The 18,704-nt window shown below is 57.9% G+C and overlaps 1 protein-coding gene across 4 annotated transcripts; it reads left to right on the top strand.

Annotated features, from left to right (window-relative positions):
- The first annotated feature begins 662 nt into the window (after positions 1-662).
- P2RX5 (purinergic receptor P2X 5) lies at positions 663-18,184 on the top strand. Of its 4 annotated transcripts, none has more exons than XM_017863603.1 (12): positions 665-1,269; positions 5,373-5,523; positions 6,165-6,236; positions 6,497-6,593; positions 6,675-6,771; positions 7,047-7,127; positions 7,500-7,638; positions 8,220-8,353; positions 8,864-8,957; positions 9,207-9,272; positions 12,956-13,038; positions 17,386-18,184. In XM_017863603.1, the coding sequence occupies exons 1-12, from the start codon at positions 1,133-1,135 to the stop codon at positions 17,444-17,446; spliced, it is 1,212 nt and encodes a 403-aa protein (XP_017719092.1). In that variant the 5' UTR covers positions 665-1,132; the 3' UTR covers positions 17,447-18,184. The 4 variants fall into 4 exon arrangements, with proteins under 4 accessions (XP_017719094.1, XP_017719092.1, XP_017719093.1 ...); XM_017863604.1 differs by having other exon boundaries at positions 667-1,269; positions 6,518-6,593; XM_017863606.1 differs by lacking the exon at positions 665-1,269 and adding an exon at positions 1,943-2,028.
- Positions 18,185-18,704: the final 520 nt, after the last annotated feature.

The following is an 18,704-nucleotide window of genomic DNA, read 5'->3' as shown; positions in this document are numbered from 1 at the left end:
CTGCCTGACCCTGACCACCGACTCCGCCGGAGTGTGGGCTTTTAAACCTGCAGCAGCTGCCGCAGTAGAAAGGCGCATTAGTCACAGCAGACACAGGTAGCCTCGGGTGGGACAAGTCTTGTCTCTTCCAGCCTGTAGGGGCGGGGGTGGGCACGGCTCCCCTGCACAGAGCAAGAAAGTATCTCCCGGGCAGGAGACCGGGTGTCAGGTGAATCAAGAAACTTCTTGTGTCCCCTTCCTTCCTCTCCTGGCCTCAGTTCCCCATCTATTCAATAGGGATAACCCTTTGGGATTTCCTTGGGAAGAGAGAAAGGGGGATTTGCTTTAAAAGGAGTCCTTCCCGGCTGTGCGCGGTGGCTCTCGCCTGTAACCCCAGCACTTTGGGAGGCCGAGGCGGGCAGATCACCTGAGGTCAGGAGTTCAAGACCAGCCTGGTCAACATGGTGAAACCCCGTCTCTACTAAAAAATACAAAAATGATCACGCCTGTAGTCCCAGCTACTCAGGACGCTGAGGCAGGAGAATCGCTTGAACCCGGGAGGCGGAGGTAGCAGTGAGGTGAGATGGCACCACTGCACTTCAGCCTGGGCGACAGAGCGACGCTCCGTCTCAAAAATAAATAAATGAATGAATGAATGAATGAATGAATGAATGAATGAATGAATGAATAAATAAATAAATAAATGTAAAATGAAATAAAGAGGAGCCCTTCCCCCTTTCACTTCCTCTCCTCCGCGATCGCTGCTTTCAGCCGGGCAAGAGCGCAGCGCTCTCCTGCGCATCCCGGGCTGCGCTCCCAGGCCGGTGGCTGGGGAGGAGGTGGCAGGTGTGTCACTGTGTCGGGGGCGGGAGGGAGGAGGAAGAGGAGGAAGAGGAGGAGGAGGAGGAGGCGGCAAGGTCGCGGTCCGAGGCTCCGGTGCTCGCCGCCGCCCAGCCCCCAGCCGAGGCTTTCTCAGCCGCGCCAATAAAAGGCCGGCCCGACCCGTCCCCGCGCCCCTCAGCTCTGCGGGACACCCCGGGCTGCAGCTGGGCGGGCGCAGACGGGCCGAGGCGGGCGCAGGGACCGAGGGACCGAGGGCTCCCCATGAGGGCACGTGGGCCGGGCGGTCTGCAGGCCCGGCTGAGAGCGCGCCATGGGGCAGGCGGGCTGCAAGGGGATCTGCCTGTCGCTGTTCGACTACAAGACCGAGAAGTATGTCATCGCCAAGAACAAGAAGGTGGGCCTGCTGTACCGGTTGCTGCAGGCCTCCATCCTGGCGTACCTGGTCGTGTGAGTTCTCCGCGGACTTTCGGGAAGGCGGGGGAGGGGCAGGGCGGGTGCCAGCAGCAGCGTCCTTCTCCAGGGTCCTGGAATTCACGGGGGTGCACGTGGTTTTCCCAGTAGCTGGGGTCTGTGAGCCTGCTTGGGGTGGGGTCCTCTCTGGGTCCTTGGGTGTAGGAGTAGGGTGTAGACAGGGGCTCTCCACTCCCCACTGGCGCCAGAGGTGATGAGAGGTGGGCAGGGGCCTTCTGGGTTCCTTGATTTATCAGGCTTTCCATGCAGCTGCTTCTCTCAGAGTCGGGTCCCCACGTTTTAGGGCCATGGGAAGGGGCCAGGGATGCCAGGGGGCTGGGTGGCAGCTGTCGCCCCAGGAGCCTCCCTGGCCCTTGGCCTGGCAGCTGACCCAGGCGCCGGCAGGTTATTTATAATCACAGGGTGTCACTGCCTACTCAGGGCTGGAGCAACTCATCAGCCCGGCATGTTCCTGAGCTCCTTTCCGGTCAAGTTGCCCCACCCACGCCAGCCTCACTGGTGTCCAGCTGGGGGTCCTGTCCAGAGGCCTCTATCTCTGGACCCAGCTTGGCCGTCCCCTTCCCCCATCCTCATGCCACCTGACAGGAGCTGGGGCCACAGAGCCAAAGGGGCAACTTGTGGAGGCTGCTCTGCCAGGTGCCTTCAGAGCCCTGCCCCCAGTGGGGGTGGGGAGTGAGCAGGTGGAGGGGGGCAGCAGCGCGCGACCATGGGGATGCACCTCGTCCCATTCATTCAGTAAGTGCTGTGTGGAGTCTCTCCTGCTTCCTCCCGGGAGCGCAGCCCTGAAGCCTGGCTCTCCGCTGGAGATCGAGCAGTCGCATTCCCTGAGCCGCATTCCCAGGCCCCCGGCCGCCTCCCACCTGAGCGGCCTCCTAGGCGCTGTGCTGTTCCTCAGCCAGGCCTGCCTGTCCTCTTCCACTGCCTTAGCATCCACTCAGCCCGCAGATCTGGGCTCTCCAGTAACTCCTTCTCCCTTCCTCCCTCCTGTTCCCGCAGTGTGATTATTAGGCTTATTTGGGAGATCATTTGCCTAAAGTCGCTGTCAGTCCGGGAGTGCCCTGAGGGTAGGGCCCAGCAGCACTTAACTGCTTAGGGAATAGATGTGAAATGAACGCGTGAATGAATAAATGGAGTTGCTTTGGCTTAAACAACAGAAACTTAATTCTTGCAGTCCTGGGTGTGGAAATCTGAGATGAGGGTGGTAGCACCGTCTGGGGTCTCGGGGGCTCTCTCCTTGGCTTGCAGATGGCCACCCTGTCACTGTGTCCTCATGGCAGGGAAAGCAGGAATTATTTAACTACGTACAAGTATGAAAATTAGGAAATTGGCGGCCGGGCGCTGTGGCTCATGCCTGTAATCCCAGCCCTTTGGGAGGCTGAGGCGTGTGGATCACCTGAGGTCAGGAGTTTGAGACCAGCCTGGCCAACATGGAGAAACCTGTCTCTACTAGACATACAAAAAAATTAGTCGGGCGTGGGAGTGGCGCCTGTAATCCCAGCTACTCGGGAGGCTGACGCAGGGGAGTCTGTCTCTACAGATTTGCCTATTCTGGATATTTCGTATAAATGATCTTGTATAGTATGTGGCCTTTTTTTTTTTTTTTTTTTTCCTGCTTCTTTCACTTAGTGTGATGTTTTCAAGGCTCACGCATGTTGTGGCATCTATCAGCCCTCCATTTCTCTTTGTGGCTGAATACTATCCCGCTGTGTGGGGCTGCCACATTGTGGTCATGTGTTCATTAGTTGATGGACATTTGGGTGGTTTTCACACCGCTGGGTGTGGTGGCTTATCCCTGTACCCAACCCTTTGAGAGACTGTGGTGGGTGGATCACTTGAGGTCAGGAGTTCAAGACTAGCCTGACCAACATGGTAAAACCCCATCTCTACTAAAAATTCAAAAATTAGCTGGATGTGGTAGCAAGCGCCTGTAATCTCAGCTACTTATGCCAGTGCACTACAGCCTGGGTGGCAGAGCGAGATGCTGTCTCAAAAAAAAAAAAAAAAAAAAAAGGCATGCTTCTAAGAACATTCATGTACAAGTTTTTTGTGTGGACATGTTTTCAATTTTTAAATTATTATTAGTAGTAGTATTATTTTGAGATGGAATTTTGCTCTTGTTGCCCAGGCTGGAGTTCAATGGCGTGATCTCGGCTCACTGTAACCTCTGCCTCCCGGGTTCAAGAGATTCTCTTGCCTCAGCTTCCGGATTAACTGGGATTACAGGCATGCGCCACCATGCCTGACTAAGTTTTGTATTTTTTTAGTAGACACAGAGTTTCACCATGTTGGTCAGGCTGGTCTCGAACTCCTGACCTCAGGTGATCCACCCGCTTAAGCCTCCCAAAGTGCTGGGATGACAGGCGTGAGCCACCGCGCCCGGCACGTGTTCTCAATCTCTTGGGAATTTTCTGGCTCATGTGGTAACTCGATCCTTAACCTTTTGAGGAACTGCTAAACTGCTTTCTATGATAGCTACCTCATTTTACATCCCTATCAGTGATGTATGGGGGTTCTAATTTCTTCACAACCTTATCAATACCTGTTATCTGTAGGGTTTTAAAAAAAATGACAGCCATCCTAGTGGAAGTGAAGTGGTGTTTTATCGTGGTTTTGATTTGCATTTCCCTAATGACCAATGGTGTTCAGCATCTTTTCATATGCTTAATTGGGCATTTGTGTATCTTTTTTTTTTTTGAGAAATGTCTATTCAAATCCTTTGCTCATTTTTAAATTGGATTGTTTGCCTTTTTATTGTGAAATTATAAGAGTTTTAAAGTATATTCTGGATACTAAACCCTTTTCAGATGCATTATTTCAGATGTTTTCTCTCATATTCTGTGGGTTGTCTTTTCACTTTCTTGAGAGTGTTTTTTGATGCATGAAAGTTTAAAATTTTTGCCGGGCGTGGTGGCTCAAGCCTGTAATCCCAGCACTTTGGGGAGGCTGAGACGGCGGATCACGAGGTCAGGAATCGGAGACCATCCTGGCTAACACAGTGAAACCCCATTCTACTAAAAATACCAAAAAACTAGCGGGCGAGTGCGGCGGGCCTGTACTCCCAGGCTACTTGGGAGCTGAGGCAGGAAATGGCGTAAAAACCCGGGAGGCCGGAGCTTGCAGTGAGCTGAGATCCGGCCACTGCACTCCAGGCTCGGGCGACAGAGCCAAGACCCCGTCTCAAAAAAAAAAAAAAAGAAAAAAAAGAAGAAAGTTTTTAAATTTTTATGGAAGTCCAACTTACCTACTTACCTACTTTTCTTTTATTGCTTGTGTTTTGGTGTCAAAAGTATGGGATTTGTACTCTTATTTCATTATTTTGTTGTTTTTGAGGCTAGGTCTCACTCTGTCACCCGGGCTGGAGTGCAGTGGCACAATCACGGCTCACTGCAGCCTTGACCTCCCAGGCTCAAGGGATCCTCCCGCCTCAGCCTCCCGAGTAGCTGGGACAACAGGCTGGTGCCACCATGCCTAGATTACTTTTTTATTTTTCATAGAGACGGGGTCTTACTATGTTGCCCAGGCTGGTCTCAAACTCCTGGGCTCAAGTGATCCTCCTTCCTTGGTCTCCCAAAGTGCTGGGAGTACAGGTGTGAACCACCGTGACTGGCTTGTACTCTTATTTTGTAGAGCGCCCCTCAGTCTGTGTTTGTTTGAGGTCTCATCGTGATTGGTTTCAGGTTAGGCACCATTTCATCTAACCATCATCACAACCCCAGAGGGAGGCACTGTCGCCCCATGTTATGTATTTGAAACCGGCTTGCCTGGGGTCACCAAACCGGTATGTGGTTGAGCTGGTTTCAGCCCAGGCTTGTGCACTTGGGGCCTCTGAGTGGACTGTGGTCTTTGCCTCTTTAGAGCCCCCATCTCTGGGGTTGCTTGTCACCTCTGCTGCTCGCAGGACTGGGTTTTAGTCAGCAGTGGGAGCTGGTCTCTGCCCAGAAGCTGGTGGGACAGGTGGAGCTCTGAGCCGGCCCCACCTCAAGTAAGAGTTGCTGTGACTCGTACCCGACCCCAGGCCTGGGAGAGCTCCCTGAAGGCCGCAGTGTGGCTGATGCCTGCGCACCGGCTCCTCCCCACAGATGGGTGTTCCTGGTAAAGAAAGGTTACCAAGACACCGACGCCTCCCTGCAGAGTGCCGTCATCACCAAAGTCAAGGGCGTGGCCTTCACCAACACCTCGGATCTTGGGGAGCGGATCTGGGATGTCGCCGACTACGTCGTTCCGGCCCAGGTCTGAGTTCCCACTGAGTTCCGGCCCATGTCTGAGCACTGTGGCGAGGGCTGGCAGGGCCTGCCTGCTTCGGGTGGGTCACACCGCAAGCTTCTTGGATACCCAGGGACCCCCAGGGACCCCCACCCATCATCTCCCTTGGCCCAAGACAGCTGCCAGGGCTTGCAGAGAGCGACCCTGTCCAGATCCTACCTCCCAAGCCAAACCCCTCTTTGACTGTGCCACGGGCGACTGCTCTATTCTATCTGAGTCTGTTGAGAACAAATGGGATCCAGAGAACTTTCAGGTCCTTGTGAGTCAGGTGGGCTGGCACAGAGAACCCCCCTTCTAAGTCACTGCCTCTGGGAATAGCTCTCCAGCCTGTTCACAGTTGGCCAGGGCCAGGGCAGCCTGAGCCCTGCCCCCACTTCTCCCGGATCCCGGGGCAGTGGGGGTTTGTGAGTCTGGAGGAGATATATCAATAGGCATCTACTTGGGGACTGTGGGTTCCATGAACAGGTGGGCAGAGTCTACCAATTTTGTGACCCAATTATCCCCAATACCGAGGCCGAGGGGCCACCCTCTTCCGGGTAGTGCTGGGAAGGTAGGGGTGGTCCTTAGAGGGCAGGAGGAGGTTCCTTAGTGCCTCTCTGGTTCCTTAGGGAGAGAACGTCTTTTTTGTGGTCACCAACCTGATTGTGACCCCCAACCAGCGGCAGAACGTCTGTGCTGAGGTTTGATTTGGCGAGGGGCCTGGGCGTGGGGGTGGGAGAGCCACTGGCCGTGGTTGGGGTCTACTGTCTTCTGAAGCAAGGGTGTCTGTCCACTCCGAGGGTCTCGGGAGGCTGTGTGCGCCCCTGTGTGGTTCCTGAATTGTGTGGGGAAGAAGCAGGTTCTCAAAGTGTGTGTGGCCCGGGTCAGAGAAGAATCCCTATTCTAACTCCCAGAGTGGGACTTGGATCTGAGCTGGGGGGAACCCCCCACCCCCATCCAGGTGCTCCTTCTCTCCCGGCAGAATGAAGGCATCCCTGATGGCACGTGCTCCAAGGACAGTGACTGCCACCCTGGGGAGGCGGTTACAGCTGGAAATGGTGAGGGCCTGAAGCGGCCAGGGGCTGAAGGAGGACTTGGAGTGGGAGGCTCCTGGCATTGATCCTGTCCCACCCCTGCAGGAGTGAAGACTGGCCGCTGCCTGCTGAAAGAGAACTCGGCCAGAGGCACCTGTGAGATCTTTGCCTGGTGCCCGGTGGAGACAAGCTCCAGGCCGGTGTGAGTGGCTGCAGCCTCAGGACCCTGAGGGGTTTCCCGGCCCCGCACACTGGGTCCCAGCCTGAGGGTGGAGTCCTGCCCACTCTGGGAGCCTCATGCTGAGGGAGAAGTCAGGCTGTCCGAACAAGGCCCAACGACCTCCCCAGCATGAGCAAATTAACTGTTCTCGGCAGAGGCTCCAGGGGACCCAAGGAACAGGCCTCACACTGGCCCAGGCCTGGGGAAGGGGCACGGGGTGGGGCCTCCTGGACAGGCTGTTCTGGGTTGGTTTTCAGGGAGCCAGTCCTGAAGGAGGCCGAAGACTTCACCATTTTCATAAAGAACCACATCCGTTTTCCCAAATTCAACTTCTCCAAGTATGTGGGCTTGGCTACTGGGGGCCAGGGGTGGTCCATGAGGGGCCTAGGCTGGCCCTCCTTGGGTCTGTGCCTGGGGGTGTGTGTGTGTGCGTATGTGTGTGCGTGTGTGTGTGCATGTGTGTGTGCACGCGCATGTGTGTGTGCGTGTGCGTGCGTGCGTGTGCGTGTGTGTGTGTGTGTGTGTGTGTGATGTCTGCATGTGAATAAACGGCGGGTGACACCGGGGCGCCCCTTCCCCCCGCTGTTAAGTAGCGTGCTGCTGCAGGGAGTTGTCAGGACTCAGGTTGGTGAGGGACGGAGTGACTCCTGGCCAGGCCCGGGAATATTAAGTCTTACCTCATTTCTCGGCTGCCCGTGGCCTCCACCCAGGAGCAATGTGATGGACGTCAAGGACAGATCTTTCCTGAAATCCTGCCACTTTGGCCCCAAGAACCACTACTGCCCCATCTTCCGACTGGGCTCCGTGATCCGCTGGGCTGGGAGCGACTTCCAGGATATAGCCCTGGAGGTGGGTGGGGTGCATGAAGGGAGCCCTCTCTGAGGGCCTGGGGGCGCTGGGACTGGCTCTGCGAGGAGGAGGGTGTGGACGGAGGGTGTGGACGTGTGGACGGGACTGGTGGGGCGAGGGCGGCTCTGCAAAGTCACCTGCCCTGAGGGATTCATTGTTTTCAGAATTGGCTGTGGCACACAGGTAGGCTGTCGCAGCACTCAGACCACGGGCACTCAGTGAGAGCCAGCCCTGGCACCTGCTGGGCAGTTCTGAGTCCTTGGGGCACCAGCTGCAGGTGAGGCAGAAGGAGCCCCTTTGGCACACCCTGGCTGGAGTGTGAGGTGCCTGTCCAGAGGAGATGCCCACCCTGGGTGGCTCCCTTCTCCCTGAAGAATGAGGGAGGCACCCCTCGGGCTGGGGCGATACAGTGTTCTCAGCCACTCCACGGGGGGACTAAGCCTCCCGAAGGGTGGTCTCGAGGGGCTGACCTCGTGCCTGAGCACCTCCTCCTGTTGTCCAGGGCCGGTGAAGGGCTGACCTGGGATGCTGTCGGTCTCCGGAAAGCTCTGTGTGCTGAGCCTCGTCTCTCTTTTATCAAGGGTGGTGTGATAGGAATTAATATTGAATGGAACTGTGATCTCGACAAGGCTGCCTCTGAGTGCCACCCTCACTATTCTTTTAGCCGTCTGGACAATAAGCTTTCAAAGTCTGCCTCCTCCGGGTACAACTTCAGGTAACCGCTGCCTGTGCCCTCTTGTGACCTGGCCATGATCAGTGGCACTTCTCTGGGTGCCAGCACCCTGAGACCCCTTCCTGGGGTGGGCGTCAGAGCGGGAGGCGCAGGGACAGATGGCCGAGGAGAGGTGTGGACCCCAGCAGAGCGGCCAGCGACCAAAGCTGGGGGTGCCTCTGGGAGAGGAGAGCACCCCTTTGCCTGTTATCTTGGTGCAGCTGAGTCTTACTGCCTCTGCTGCATCCATTCCATCCGCGCTTTCGTGACCCAGGGGTTGCTCAGAGTGGGCGGGGGGAGCCCTTGCTCCTCAGGGAATGTCTGGCAGGGATTTCAAAGAGTTGGATGTGTCTTTGTTTTTGGCTCGGTGAGAGGCTCTGCAAGCCGCTCCCGGGGCTGCTCAGAGTCAGGGTCCCGGGAGTCCTTCTAAGTCCCCAGAGCAGCCACATCGGTGCTGCCAAAAGAGGGAAGGCCAGGCAGGTTGAGGCCTCCCCGGGCTCCTGCCTCCCTCAGATTTGCCAGATATTACCGAGACGCGGCCGGGGTGGAGTTCCGCACCCTGATGAAAGCCTACGGCATCCGCTTCGACGTGATGGTGAATGGCAAGGTGTGTGTGCCTTCTCCTGCTCTGAGGCTGGGGGATGGGAGACGTTGGGAGAGTCCCTGGGTGCCCCGCTGTGCATTCTCCTGTTCTGAGGCTGGGTGGTGAGGGGTGGGGGATGTTGGGAGGGTCTCTGGGGGCCCCTCTGTTCTGAGGCTGGGCAGGAGGGGGCAGGGGGGACGGGGTACGTTGGGAGGGTCCCTGGAGGCCCCACTGTCCACCCTGCCTCGCTCACTCGCCTTCTCTGTCTTCCAGGCAGGGAAGTTCAGTATCATCCCCACCATCATCAACGTGGGCTCTGGGGTGGCACTCATGGGTGCTGTGAGTACCTCCCCTCCCTACCCGCTTCCCACCCTCTCCCCTGGCAGCTGCGCTTCAGGAGGAACATGTCCCAGTGCCCTCAGAAAGAACCAGAGCTGGCAAGATCAGAATGGGCGTGGGAAAAGAGGGCTTTCTGGGATTTTGCGCTCCGCCGGTTGTCCCCATAGCAGTGACAGCTCGAGCCTCTTTCCAGAGCCAGGGAGGCACGTGCCGGCAGCTCTGCAGCTGTGGGTGGGTTTGAGTCAGTCCCCAGCCAAGGCGTGGCTGAGATATTCCTGGGATCCCAGGTGAGTCCCTGAACTTCTAAAGTCTCCATCTCTACTTCTGCTACAAGAGGGCAGGATTAGGCCGGGCGCAGTGGCTCACACCTGTAATCCCAACACTTTGGGAGGCTGAGGCGGGCGGATCACCTGAGGTTGGGAGTTCAAGACCAGCCTGACCAACATGGAGAAACCCTGTCTCTACTAAAAATACAAAAATTAGCCAGGCGTGGTGGCAGGCGCCTTTAATCCCAGCTAATCAGGAGGCTGAGGCAGGAGAATCGATTGAACCTGGGAGGCAGAGGTTGCGGTCAGCTCAGATCGCACCACTGCACTGGACAACAAGAGCAAAACTTCCGTCTCAAAGAAAAAAAAAAAAAAGAAAAAAAAAGGCAGGATTAGCTGCAGACAGTTATGTCTTAGCCTGAGTGCTGCTGACTTTTCGGGTCGATAATTCTTTGTCGTGGTCTTTACACACATCCTTTGACATGCCTTTAAAGCATCTACAATGCACAGGAGGGCTGTCCTGGGTGTTGTAGGATGGGTTTGTTTTGTTTTCTATTTCATATTTCCATTCACACCTTTTTCCAGTCTGATAATATTATTTTCCCAGACCCTGAGGATGTTGATTTCAGTAGACAGGGTCTTGCTCTGTTACCCGCAAGCTGGAGTGGCAAGTGGCAATGATCATGGCCTCACTGCAGTCTGTGATCCCCTGGGCTCACGCGATCCTCCCGCTCAGCCTCGCCCAGTAGCCGGGCTGCTAGTGCACCACCACGTGGGCTAATTTTTAATTTTTGTAGAAATGGGGTCTCACCTATGTTGGCCAGGCTGATCTTGAACCCCTTGCTCAGGCAATCTCCCGGCCTTGGCCTCCCAAAGTGCTGGGATTACCAAGGCCGTGAGCCCCGGCCCAGCCCCCATTGTAGGATGTTTAAGAGCATTCCCGTTTCCACCCAACTAAATGTCAGGGGCACCACCCTGCAGTTTTGTGATGGGCAAAAATACCAGCTGGCTGAGAACGCACCCGACTGAAGGCTGAGAGGCAGGGAGACTGCTCTGTGACTTTCCTTGAGGTGGCCCTATCAGATGGGGCTGAGAGGGGCTCGCATGGGGAGGAGGCGCCAGGGCTGGAGGGCAGGGAAAGGCGTCTGAGAGTCCGCACTGCCCCTTGGTCCTGGGCAGGGGAAAGGCGTCCTGAGTCACGCACTGCCCCTTGGTCCTGAGGCAGGAAAGGCGGTCCTGAGTGCCGCCACTGCCCCTTGGTTACCTGAGGGCAGGGAAAGCAGTCCTGAGTCGCACTGCCCCTTGGTCCTGAGGGCAGGGAAAGGCGTCCTGAGTCCACACTGCCTCTTGGTCCTTCTGGACCTTTTGAAAGCCATGGGAATGGTCAGCGGGTGGCTGGTGCCTATCCCAGCAGGTCCCTTTCCCAGGTTTCCAGCGGCCTCTTCCCTTGTTCCTCTGCCCGTGCACGCAAGACAGCCCCACTGGAGGAGTCCGTCGGGACCCAGGGGTGACTTTTGTTGAGGCCGGGAAAATCGTGTCCTACACCAGGACTCAAAAGAGACCACGCTCCTGGGAGGGGTCAAGAAAAGTGAGCTCCACATGGATCCCTAGCTGCAGACAGTCGCTGGGAGGGTCCCAGATGTTTGCGCCTGTTGCTTTCTTAGAGAAGGCCCACCTTCAGCCATCGCTTTTTTGTTTTTTTTTTTGTTTTTTTTTTGAGATGGAGTCTCGCTCTGTTGCCCAGGCTGGAGTGCAGTGGCATGATCTTGACTCACTGTAGCCTCTGTCTCCCAGGCTTAAGCAATTCTTCTGCTTCAGCCTCCTGAGTAGCTGGGATTACAGGCACGTGCCACCACGCCCGGCTAATTTTTGGATTTTTGTAGAGACGGGGTTTCACCATGCTGGCCAGGCTGGTCTCGAACTCCTGACCTCAGGTGATCTGCCCACCTCGGCCTCCCAGTGCTGGGCTTACAGGCGAAAGTCACCACGCCCAGCCCAGTCATCACTTTCTGGTGATGTGAGTTAAGTCGGAGCATCCTCTGGGGACAGACCTGTGAACTGGAGGTAATGGTGCAGAAAGAGGTGGTGGTCAAGGTTAGGTTTGGGGTTGGTCTCTGGGGAGCAGGGAATGAGTAAGCAACATTTTTGGCATCTGGGGGATGGATGTGCAGCATCCAGGGTCCGGGGGCCAGGATTCCTTGCTGGCCCCTCCACCAACCCTTCCCACCTTCACCTTCCCCGCTCATTCAGCCCCTAACCCCTCCCTGTGCTGTGGGTGGAGTCGCCCTCTGCTGGAGGACAGGGGCAATTGCATGACCCGCTCTGGTCCTAAGAGCACATTTTGGGTGCGAGGGGCTGAGCTGGGGTCGTCCACCTCATCATCTTCCTTTTTGTTTGTTTGTTTTTGTCTTTTTTGAGATGGAGTTTCGCTCTTGTTGCCCAGGCTGGAGTGCAATGGTGCGATCTCGGTTCACTGCAACCTCCACCTCCTGAGTTCAAGTGATTCTCCTGCCTCAGCCTCCCGAGTAGCTGGGATCACAGGCACCTGCCACCACGCCCGGCTAATTTTTGTATTTTTAGTCGAGACGGGGTTTCACCGTGTTGGCCAGGCTGGTCTCAAACTCCTGGCCTCAGGTGATCCGCCTGCCTTGGCTTCCCAAAGTGCTGGGATTACAGGCGTGAGCCACTGCACCTGGTACCGGTCATCTTTGACCAGCACCGTAGCGTCCTTGCTGGTTAGAACCCTTCCAGCCCATCTCACACTACCACAGGGATCTTTCTAAATGCCAAAATTCGGGCTGTGGTGCCTCCGCCTCACCTAAAGGATGAGGATCAATGCCTCGGAAACATTCTAAGAAGCCTAGCAGGCCGGTCCCCATTCACCTCTCCAGACGTGCCTCTCCCTCTTCCCACACAGGCCCCGCGGCGACAGCCTTGTTCCTCCCCCCTCGAATATCCTTCCGCCTCTGTGTCTAGTATCAACTCCTCTTTAGTCCTTAAGGTTGAATAGGGACCCTCCTCAGGCTGAGTCAAGGCCTGTCTGGGTCATCATCGACACGCCTGTCTCCAGCACCAGAGGGAGAGTCGCCAGGAAGTCTCTCTTGTCCAGATCCTCCCTGTACCTCGGTGCAGGCCCTGGCATCTGCTGGGTGCCCAGCAAACGTGTTGAAGGAACGACTGGACGGGGTCTGGGTGGTGTGGGATCCGGGAAAGCTCCAGTCCGGCTTGGGCTCCACCACGGACCGGCTCGGTGGTCTCGGACGAGGGTGCCTCTTCCTGAGCCCAGTTTCCTCATCTGTTAAATGGGGACAGTGAGGCCTCCCTTAGGGGCTGTTGCAGGATCGAACAACAAGGGGCCCCCAATGAGCAGTGCTCTCGGAGGTCTAGGATTCTGAATCAGACACCCCTCTTTTGCAGGGGGCTTTCTTCTGCGACCTGGTACTCATCTACCTCATCAAAAAGAGAGAGTTTTACCGCGACAGGAAATACGAGGAAGTAAGGTCAGTTCTGCTTTCAGGCCGCGGTCGAAGTGCAGCCCTGTGGGGCGCCCCCCTGGCTTTGCACCTTTACCCTGATATGCATATTGACAGCTGGGGTGGGAGGCAGGGGCTGGAGGGCCGGGGAGGAGGAGTGTCCTGAGTACATGCTGTACAGAACCGGATTCGGCCTCAGCAGCAGTGGAAGGAGAGGGCGCTGTGGGCCACTGGGTGGGAGATGGAGTTCACAGGCTCCGCCTGACTCCAGACAAGTCCCAGGCCTCCTTGGGCCTTGGTTTCTCTATCTGGGAGATGAGAGAGCTGGTTTACGAATCGAATGGGTGTCCGCAGCACTTTTGTGATTCTTGGACTTGGTGATCCTGGTGGGCCGGGGCTGAGGGAAGCTGGAGTAGTAAAGGAAAGGAAAGCGGATATTTTCTTTTCTTTTTTTTTTTTTGAGACCAAGTTTTGCTCAGTCGCCCAGGCTGGAATGCAATGGCAGCATCTTGGCTCACTGCAACTGCCGCCTCCCGGGTTCAAGCGATTCTCCTGCCTCCACCTCCTGAGTAGCTGGGATGAGACATGCACCACCACGCCAGGCTAATTTTGTATTCTTAGTAGAGATGGGGTTTCACCATGTTGGTCAGGCTGGTCTTGAACTCCTGACTTCAGATGATCCACCTGCCTCGGCTTCCCAAAGTACCGGGATTACAGGTGTGAGCCACTGTGCCCAGCTGGAAAGCAGATATTTTCTTCCATGCAGAGGCTGTTTCCAGAGTTTCCTGGGCCCTGGGTTTGGTGGGGTGTGTGTGTTCAGAGTGGCAGAGCACAGCATGGGTGGGGAACCCTAATGACTGTGGGTGGGTGGGAAGGGGAAGGGGCTGTGGCTTCGGCCTTTGGAGAAGGCTTTCTGGAGAAGTGGGGATTGGATTGGGAGTTGGGACAGACACCTTAGTGCTCCCTCAGTGCCCCCACAGCCTGGGACCGTGGGTGTTGAGTCTCCCTGTGTCATTCACCTTGCTGCACTCCAGCTGTGGCCTGAACCCCAGCCCTGGGTTATAGGGTGTGCCCTGACCCAGGCTGCAGGCTGAACCCCAACCACAGTCCTGACTGCTGCTGGAGGAAACAGGGTAGAGGAGGCAGGGTGGAGGACGCAGGGAGGAGGAAGCCGGGTGGAGGAAGCAGGGTGGAGGACGCAGGGAGGAGGACGCAGGGTGGAAGAAGCGGGGTGGAGGAAGCAGAGTGGGGGACGCAGGGAGGAGGAAGCCGGGTGGAGGACGCAGGGTGGAGGACGCAGGGAGGGGGACGCAGGGAGGAAGAAGCGGGGTGGAGGAAGCGGGGTGGAGGACGCAGGGAGGAGGAAGCAGGGTGGAGGACGCTGGGTGGAGGATGCCGGGTGGAGGACGCAGGGTGGAGGAAGCAGGGTGGAGGACGCAGGGTGGAGGACGCAGGGAGGAGGACAAGGGGTGGAAGAAGCAGGGTGGAGGAAGCGGGGTGGAGGACGCAGGGAGGAGGAAGCCGGGTGGAGGAAGCTGGGTAGAGGACGCGGGGTGGAGGAAGCAGGGTGGAGGACGCAGGGTGGAGGACGCAGGGTGGAGGACGCAGGGTGGAGGACGCAGGGAGGAGGACAAGGGGTGGAAGAAGCGGGGTGGAGGACGCAGGGTGGAGGACTCAGGGAGGAGAAAGCCGGGTGGAGGACGCCGGGTGGAGGACGCGGGGTGGAGGAAGCAGGAAGGAGGACGCAAGGTGGAAGAAGCGGGGTGGAGGATGTAGGGTGGAGGATGCGGGGTGGAGGAAGTGGGGTGGAGGACGCCGGGTGGAGGACGCAGGGCGGAGGACGGCGCAGGGAGGAGGGCGCAGGGTGGAAGAAGCCGGGTGGAGGAAGTGGGGTGGAGGAAGTGGGGTGGAGGACACAGGGTGGAGGATGCAGGGTGGAGGACGTGGGGTGGAGGAAGCGGGGTGGAGGACGCAGGGTGGAGGACGCAGGGAGGAGGATGAGGGGTGGAAGAAGTGGGGTGGAGGAAGCGGAGTGGGGGATGCAGGGTGGAAGAAGCCGGGTGGAGGATGCAGGGTGGAGGAAGTGGGGTGGAGGAAGTGGGGTGGAGGACACAGAGTGGAGGATGCAGGGTGGAGGACGTGGGGTGGAGGAAGCGGGGTGGAGGACGCAGGGTGGAGGACGCAGGGAGGAGGATGAGGGGTGGAAGAAGTGGGGTGGAGGAAGCGGAGTGGGGGATGCAGGGTGGAAGAAGCCGGGTGGAGGATGCAGGGTGGAGGAAGTGGGGTGGAGGACACAGGGTGGAGGATGCAGGGTGGAGGACGTGGGGTGGAGGAAGCGGGGTGGAGGATGCAGGGTGGAGGACGCAGGGAGGAGGATGAGGGGTGGAAGAAGTGGGGTGGAGGAAGCGGAGTGGGGGATGCAGGGTGGAAGAAGCCGGGTGGAGGATGCAGGGTGGAGGAAGTGGGGTGGAGGACACAGGGTGGAGGATGCAGGGTGGAGGACGTGGGGTGGAGGAAGCGGGGTGGAGGATGCAGGGTGGAGGACGCAGGGAGGAGGATGAGGGGTGGAAGAAGTGGGGTGGAGGAAGCGGAGTGGGGGATGCAGGGTGGAAGAAGCCGGGTGGAGGATGCAGGGTGGAGGAAGTGGGGTGGAGGACACAGGGTGGAGGATGCAGGGTGGAGGACGTGGGGTGGAGGAAGCGGGGTGGAGGATGCAGGGTGGAGGACGCAGGGAGGAGGATGAGGGGTGGAAGAAGTGGGGTGGAGGAAGCGGAGTGGGGGATGCAGGGTGGAAGAAGCCGGGTGGAGGATGCAGGGTGGAGGAAGTGGGGTGGAGGACACAGGGTGGAGGATGCAGGGTGGAGGACGTGGGGTGGAGGAAGCGGGGTGGAGGATGCAGGGTGGAGGACGCGGGGTGGAGGAAGCAGAGTGGGGGATGCAGGGTGGAGGAAGCGGAGTGGGGGATGCAGGGTGGAGGAAGCGGAGTGGGGGATGCAGGGTGGAGGAAGCGGGGTGGAGGATGCAGGGTGACAGCCTGCAGGGTGGAGGAGGCAGGGTGGAGGACGCAGGGTGAGGCTGTGGGAGGGGCTGCTGGTGCTTTAGCCCCCAAGGTGCCCCTTAGCTCCTGAGTCCCTGGCTGGCCGGGGTGCCGGCTGTGCCATGCCACACACAGATGATAACAGTGCACTGTCACACAGCACTCACTCACTACCCAGAGCCCCTCTGTACTCTCCGTATTTAAGTCATTTAAGCAACTGAATGAGGTAGACACCGAACTTCCCCATTTTACAAATGAGGAAACTGAGGCACAGAAAGTCTCAGTAATTTGCTCAAGGCACACAGCTGGCGAATGGCAGCGCTGGGATTTGAATCCCAGCAGTGTCTGTAGGATGCGGTTCTCCTGAGTGACTCTGTCTTCACTGAACGTCTCTGTGCTCAGATGACTCCCCCAGTCCCTCTTCTGTGTGCGATTCTGGCGCTGCCCCGGCCTCGGGGGGGTGCTGGCCGCACTGCCAGGGGGGTCCTTGGGCTGCGACTCCTGGGGGTGCTGGCTTCTCTGCAGACGAGGCTCAGCCTGCGTGGGGAGGGCATCTGGCTGGGTGGGGGGCCTGTCTCGGGCCTCCTCTGCGTCTGCCTTGCGGAGTGCCTGTGCAGTGAGCAGGTGCCTGGCCCTTTCTGTGCCTTGTTTTCTTTTTTTCCCCCTACCATTGGGGGCTGGACACCTCCTGCTCAGTCAGGCTGGGGTTCTGTCACTCTCTTGTAAACCACACCCCAGGTACTCACTGACCTGGGTGGCCTTTCCCCTGGCCCAGCTTTTGTTCCTTGCTGGTTCAGGAATTGGCAGCGTTCAGCTGGAAGCTGGGCCCGGGCAGGGAAGGAGCAAGAAACAGACTGGGTTGGAGAAGAGTGAGGAGAGAGAGAGGCAGGGGCTGCAGCAGTGGGGCAAGGAGGCTGGAGGTTAGGGGTATGGGGTAGGCCCAGAGCCTGGCAGCCCTCCTTTGCTCCCTGAGTTGACTCTTACTTTCTGGGCGCTCACTTGAGCTCCTATTCTGAGCAAGCGGGAAGCCCGACTGCCTGGCTTGTCTTGGCTGAGCCTTGCTGTGGCTGTGGGAGGCTCTGGACTCATAGGCCCACGCTCCAGCTGCCACTGCAATTGCTGCTGCTTCTTGCGAGGGCAACTCCAGAGGCTTCTGCCTGAGCATCTGTGCATGCTGGGCTTCCGCAGGAACCCTGGCGGACTGCGCTCTCTCTGAATGCTCTGCCTGCCCGCGGTGCTGCCCGGAGCGGAGTGGTGCTGCCTCTGGTGAGGCTGGCCTACCCACCGGTTCCTGACAGTCCTCTCTGCCCTGTGCGCCCCCTCCCGCCCACACACAGGTCTGGCCATTTGCAGAATGCACAGGCGAATTTGGAGCAGCTACAGACAATGGAGACATAGCCAGGGCTGTTGGCTACCAGCAGTGTGGCTGAAGACATTGGGGCCGGAACCACCCGCAGCTCTGAACTGGGAAGAGGAGTCTGTGCCTGCATGAGACAGGGCTTCCAGGCGCAGCCATCTCTCCTGCACTTTGGGATCTTGCTGCAAGCTTTTCGTTGAGTGAGGAGGGGACCCGCCCGATGGTCAGAGGGGTTCAGACCTAGAAGAGGAGTCCCTGGAGTCCAGGGAAAGGGGCAGGCCAGGGCCCTGAGTGGAAGTGGAATGTTTGGATTGTCCCTGAACCTGGCTGCACCTTCACTCATTCATACGTGCAGTAAACACGTCTTGACGCATGCTGTGTGCTGGGCTCCGCCCAAGAGGTGCTTAAACGAGACACTGACCTGCCGTCAGGGAGAGGGGCACGCGTGTAATTCCTCCAAAGCCAACAGAGACATCACAGCCAGGCCCAGCCACTCCAGCTGGCCCTCCACTCGCCTATAGCAGTTTCAGAAATCCCTGCCGGGAACGGTGGTCGCTCGGAGAAAGCTCTTGGACAACACCCAAGGGGACATTTGGGCTTGCCCCAAGGATAAAATTTAAAGGTGGCCATGGAGGCAACCAGGAAAGGACTGGAGCAGTCAGGAGGCAGCTGGCTCTTAGGGGGAGAAGCCAGCGCCGGGGCAGTCTAGGTAAGATGGGGAAGGGGAGGCAGGGAGGCCTCTGCTCCACCTGACTCCGCCAGCCTTGGGAAGCTCGGGGAATATGGACTTGCCCAGATGGGAGATGCAAGTGCCTTGGCCCTGACGAGCTCCTGCCCTCTCCCCAGCCCTCCCCAGAGGCTGGGCCTGAACTGCTAACGAGATCAAGGATGGCGCCACTCAGCAGGTGTAAACGGGCTGAGTTAGGGAGGCCCCTCATTCCCCTCCCTCCATCCCCACCTGTCCCATGCCACACCCACCTGCTGCTCTCTCCCTCCATCGCTGTAGAGCCTTGCTTTTTATTTATTTATTTGAGAGACAGTCTCACTCTCTTGCCCAGGCTAGAGTGCAGTGGCGTGATCTTGGCTCACTGCAACCTCTGCCTCCCAGGTTCAATCAATTCTCCTGTTTCAGCCTCCCAAGTAGCTGGGATTACAGGTGCCCACCACCACGCCCGGCTAATTTTTGTAGTTTTAGTAGAGATGGGGTTTCACCACATTGGCCAGGCTGATCTCAAACTCCTAACCTCAGGTGATCCGCCAGCCTTGGCCTCCCAAAGTGCTGGGATTACAGGCGTGAGC

This window comes from Rhinopithecus bieti, unplaced genomic scaffold (genome assembly GCF_001698545.2).
Source record: "Rhinopithecus bieti isolate Rb0 unplaced genomic scaffold, ASM169854v2 scaffold_70516, whole genome shotgun sequence".
NCBI lineage: Eukaryota > Metazoa > Chordata > Mammalia > Primates > Cercopithecidae > Rhinopithecus > Rhinopithecus bieti.
The sequence above is the reverse complement of the archived record's forward strand: the minus strand, read 5'-3'. Positions and strand labels throughout refer to the sequence as shown.

Excerpts from the sequence above, each read along its gene's own strand:
- P2RX5 (XM_017863603.1), top strand. The coding sequence starts at position 1,133 with ATGGGGCAGGCGGGCTGCAAGGGGATCTGCCTGTCGCTGTTCGACTAC. Across the intron at positions 8,354-8,863 it reads TCCTCCGGGTACAACTTCAG|ATTTGCCAGATATTACCGAG; the intron begins GTAACCGCTGCC and ends TGCCTCCCTCAG. Across the intron at positions 13,039-17,385 it reads AGGAAATACGAGGAAGTAAG|GTCTGGCCATTTGCAGAATG; the intron begins GTCAGTTCTGCT and ends GCCCACACACAG.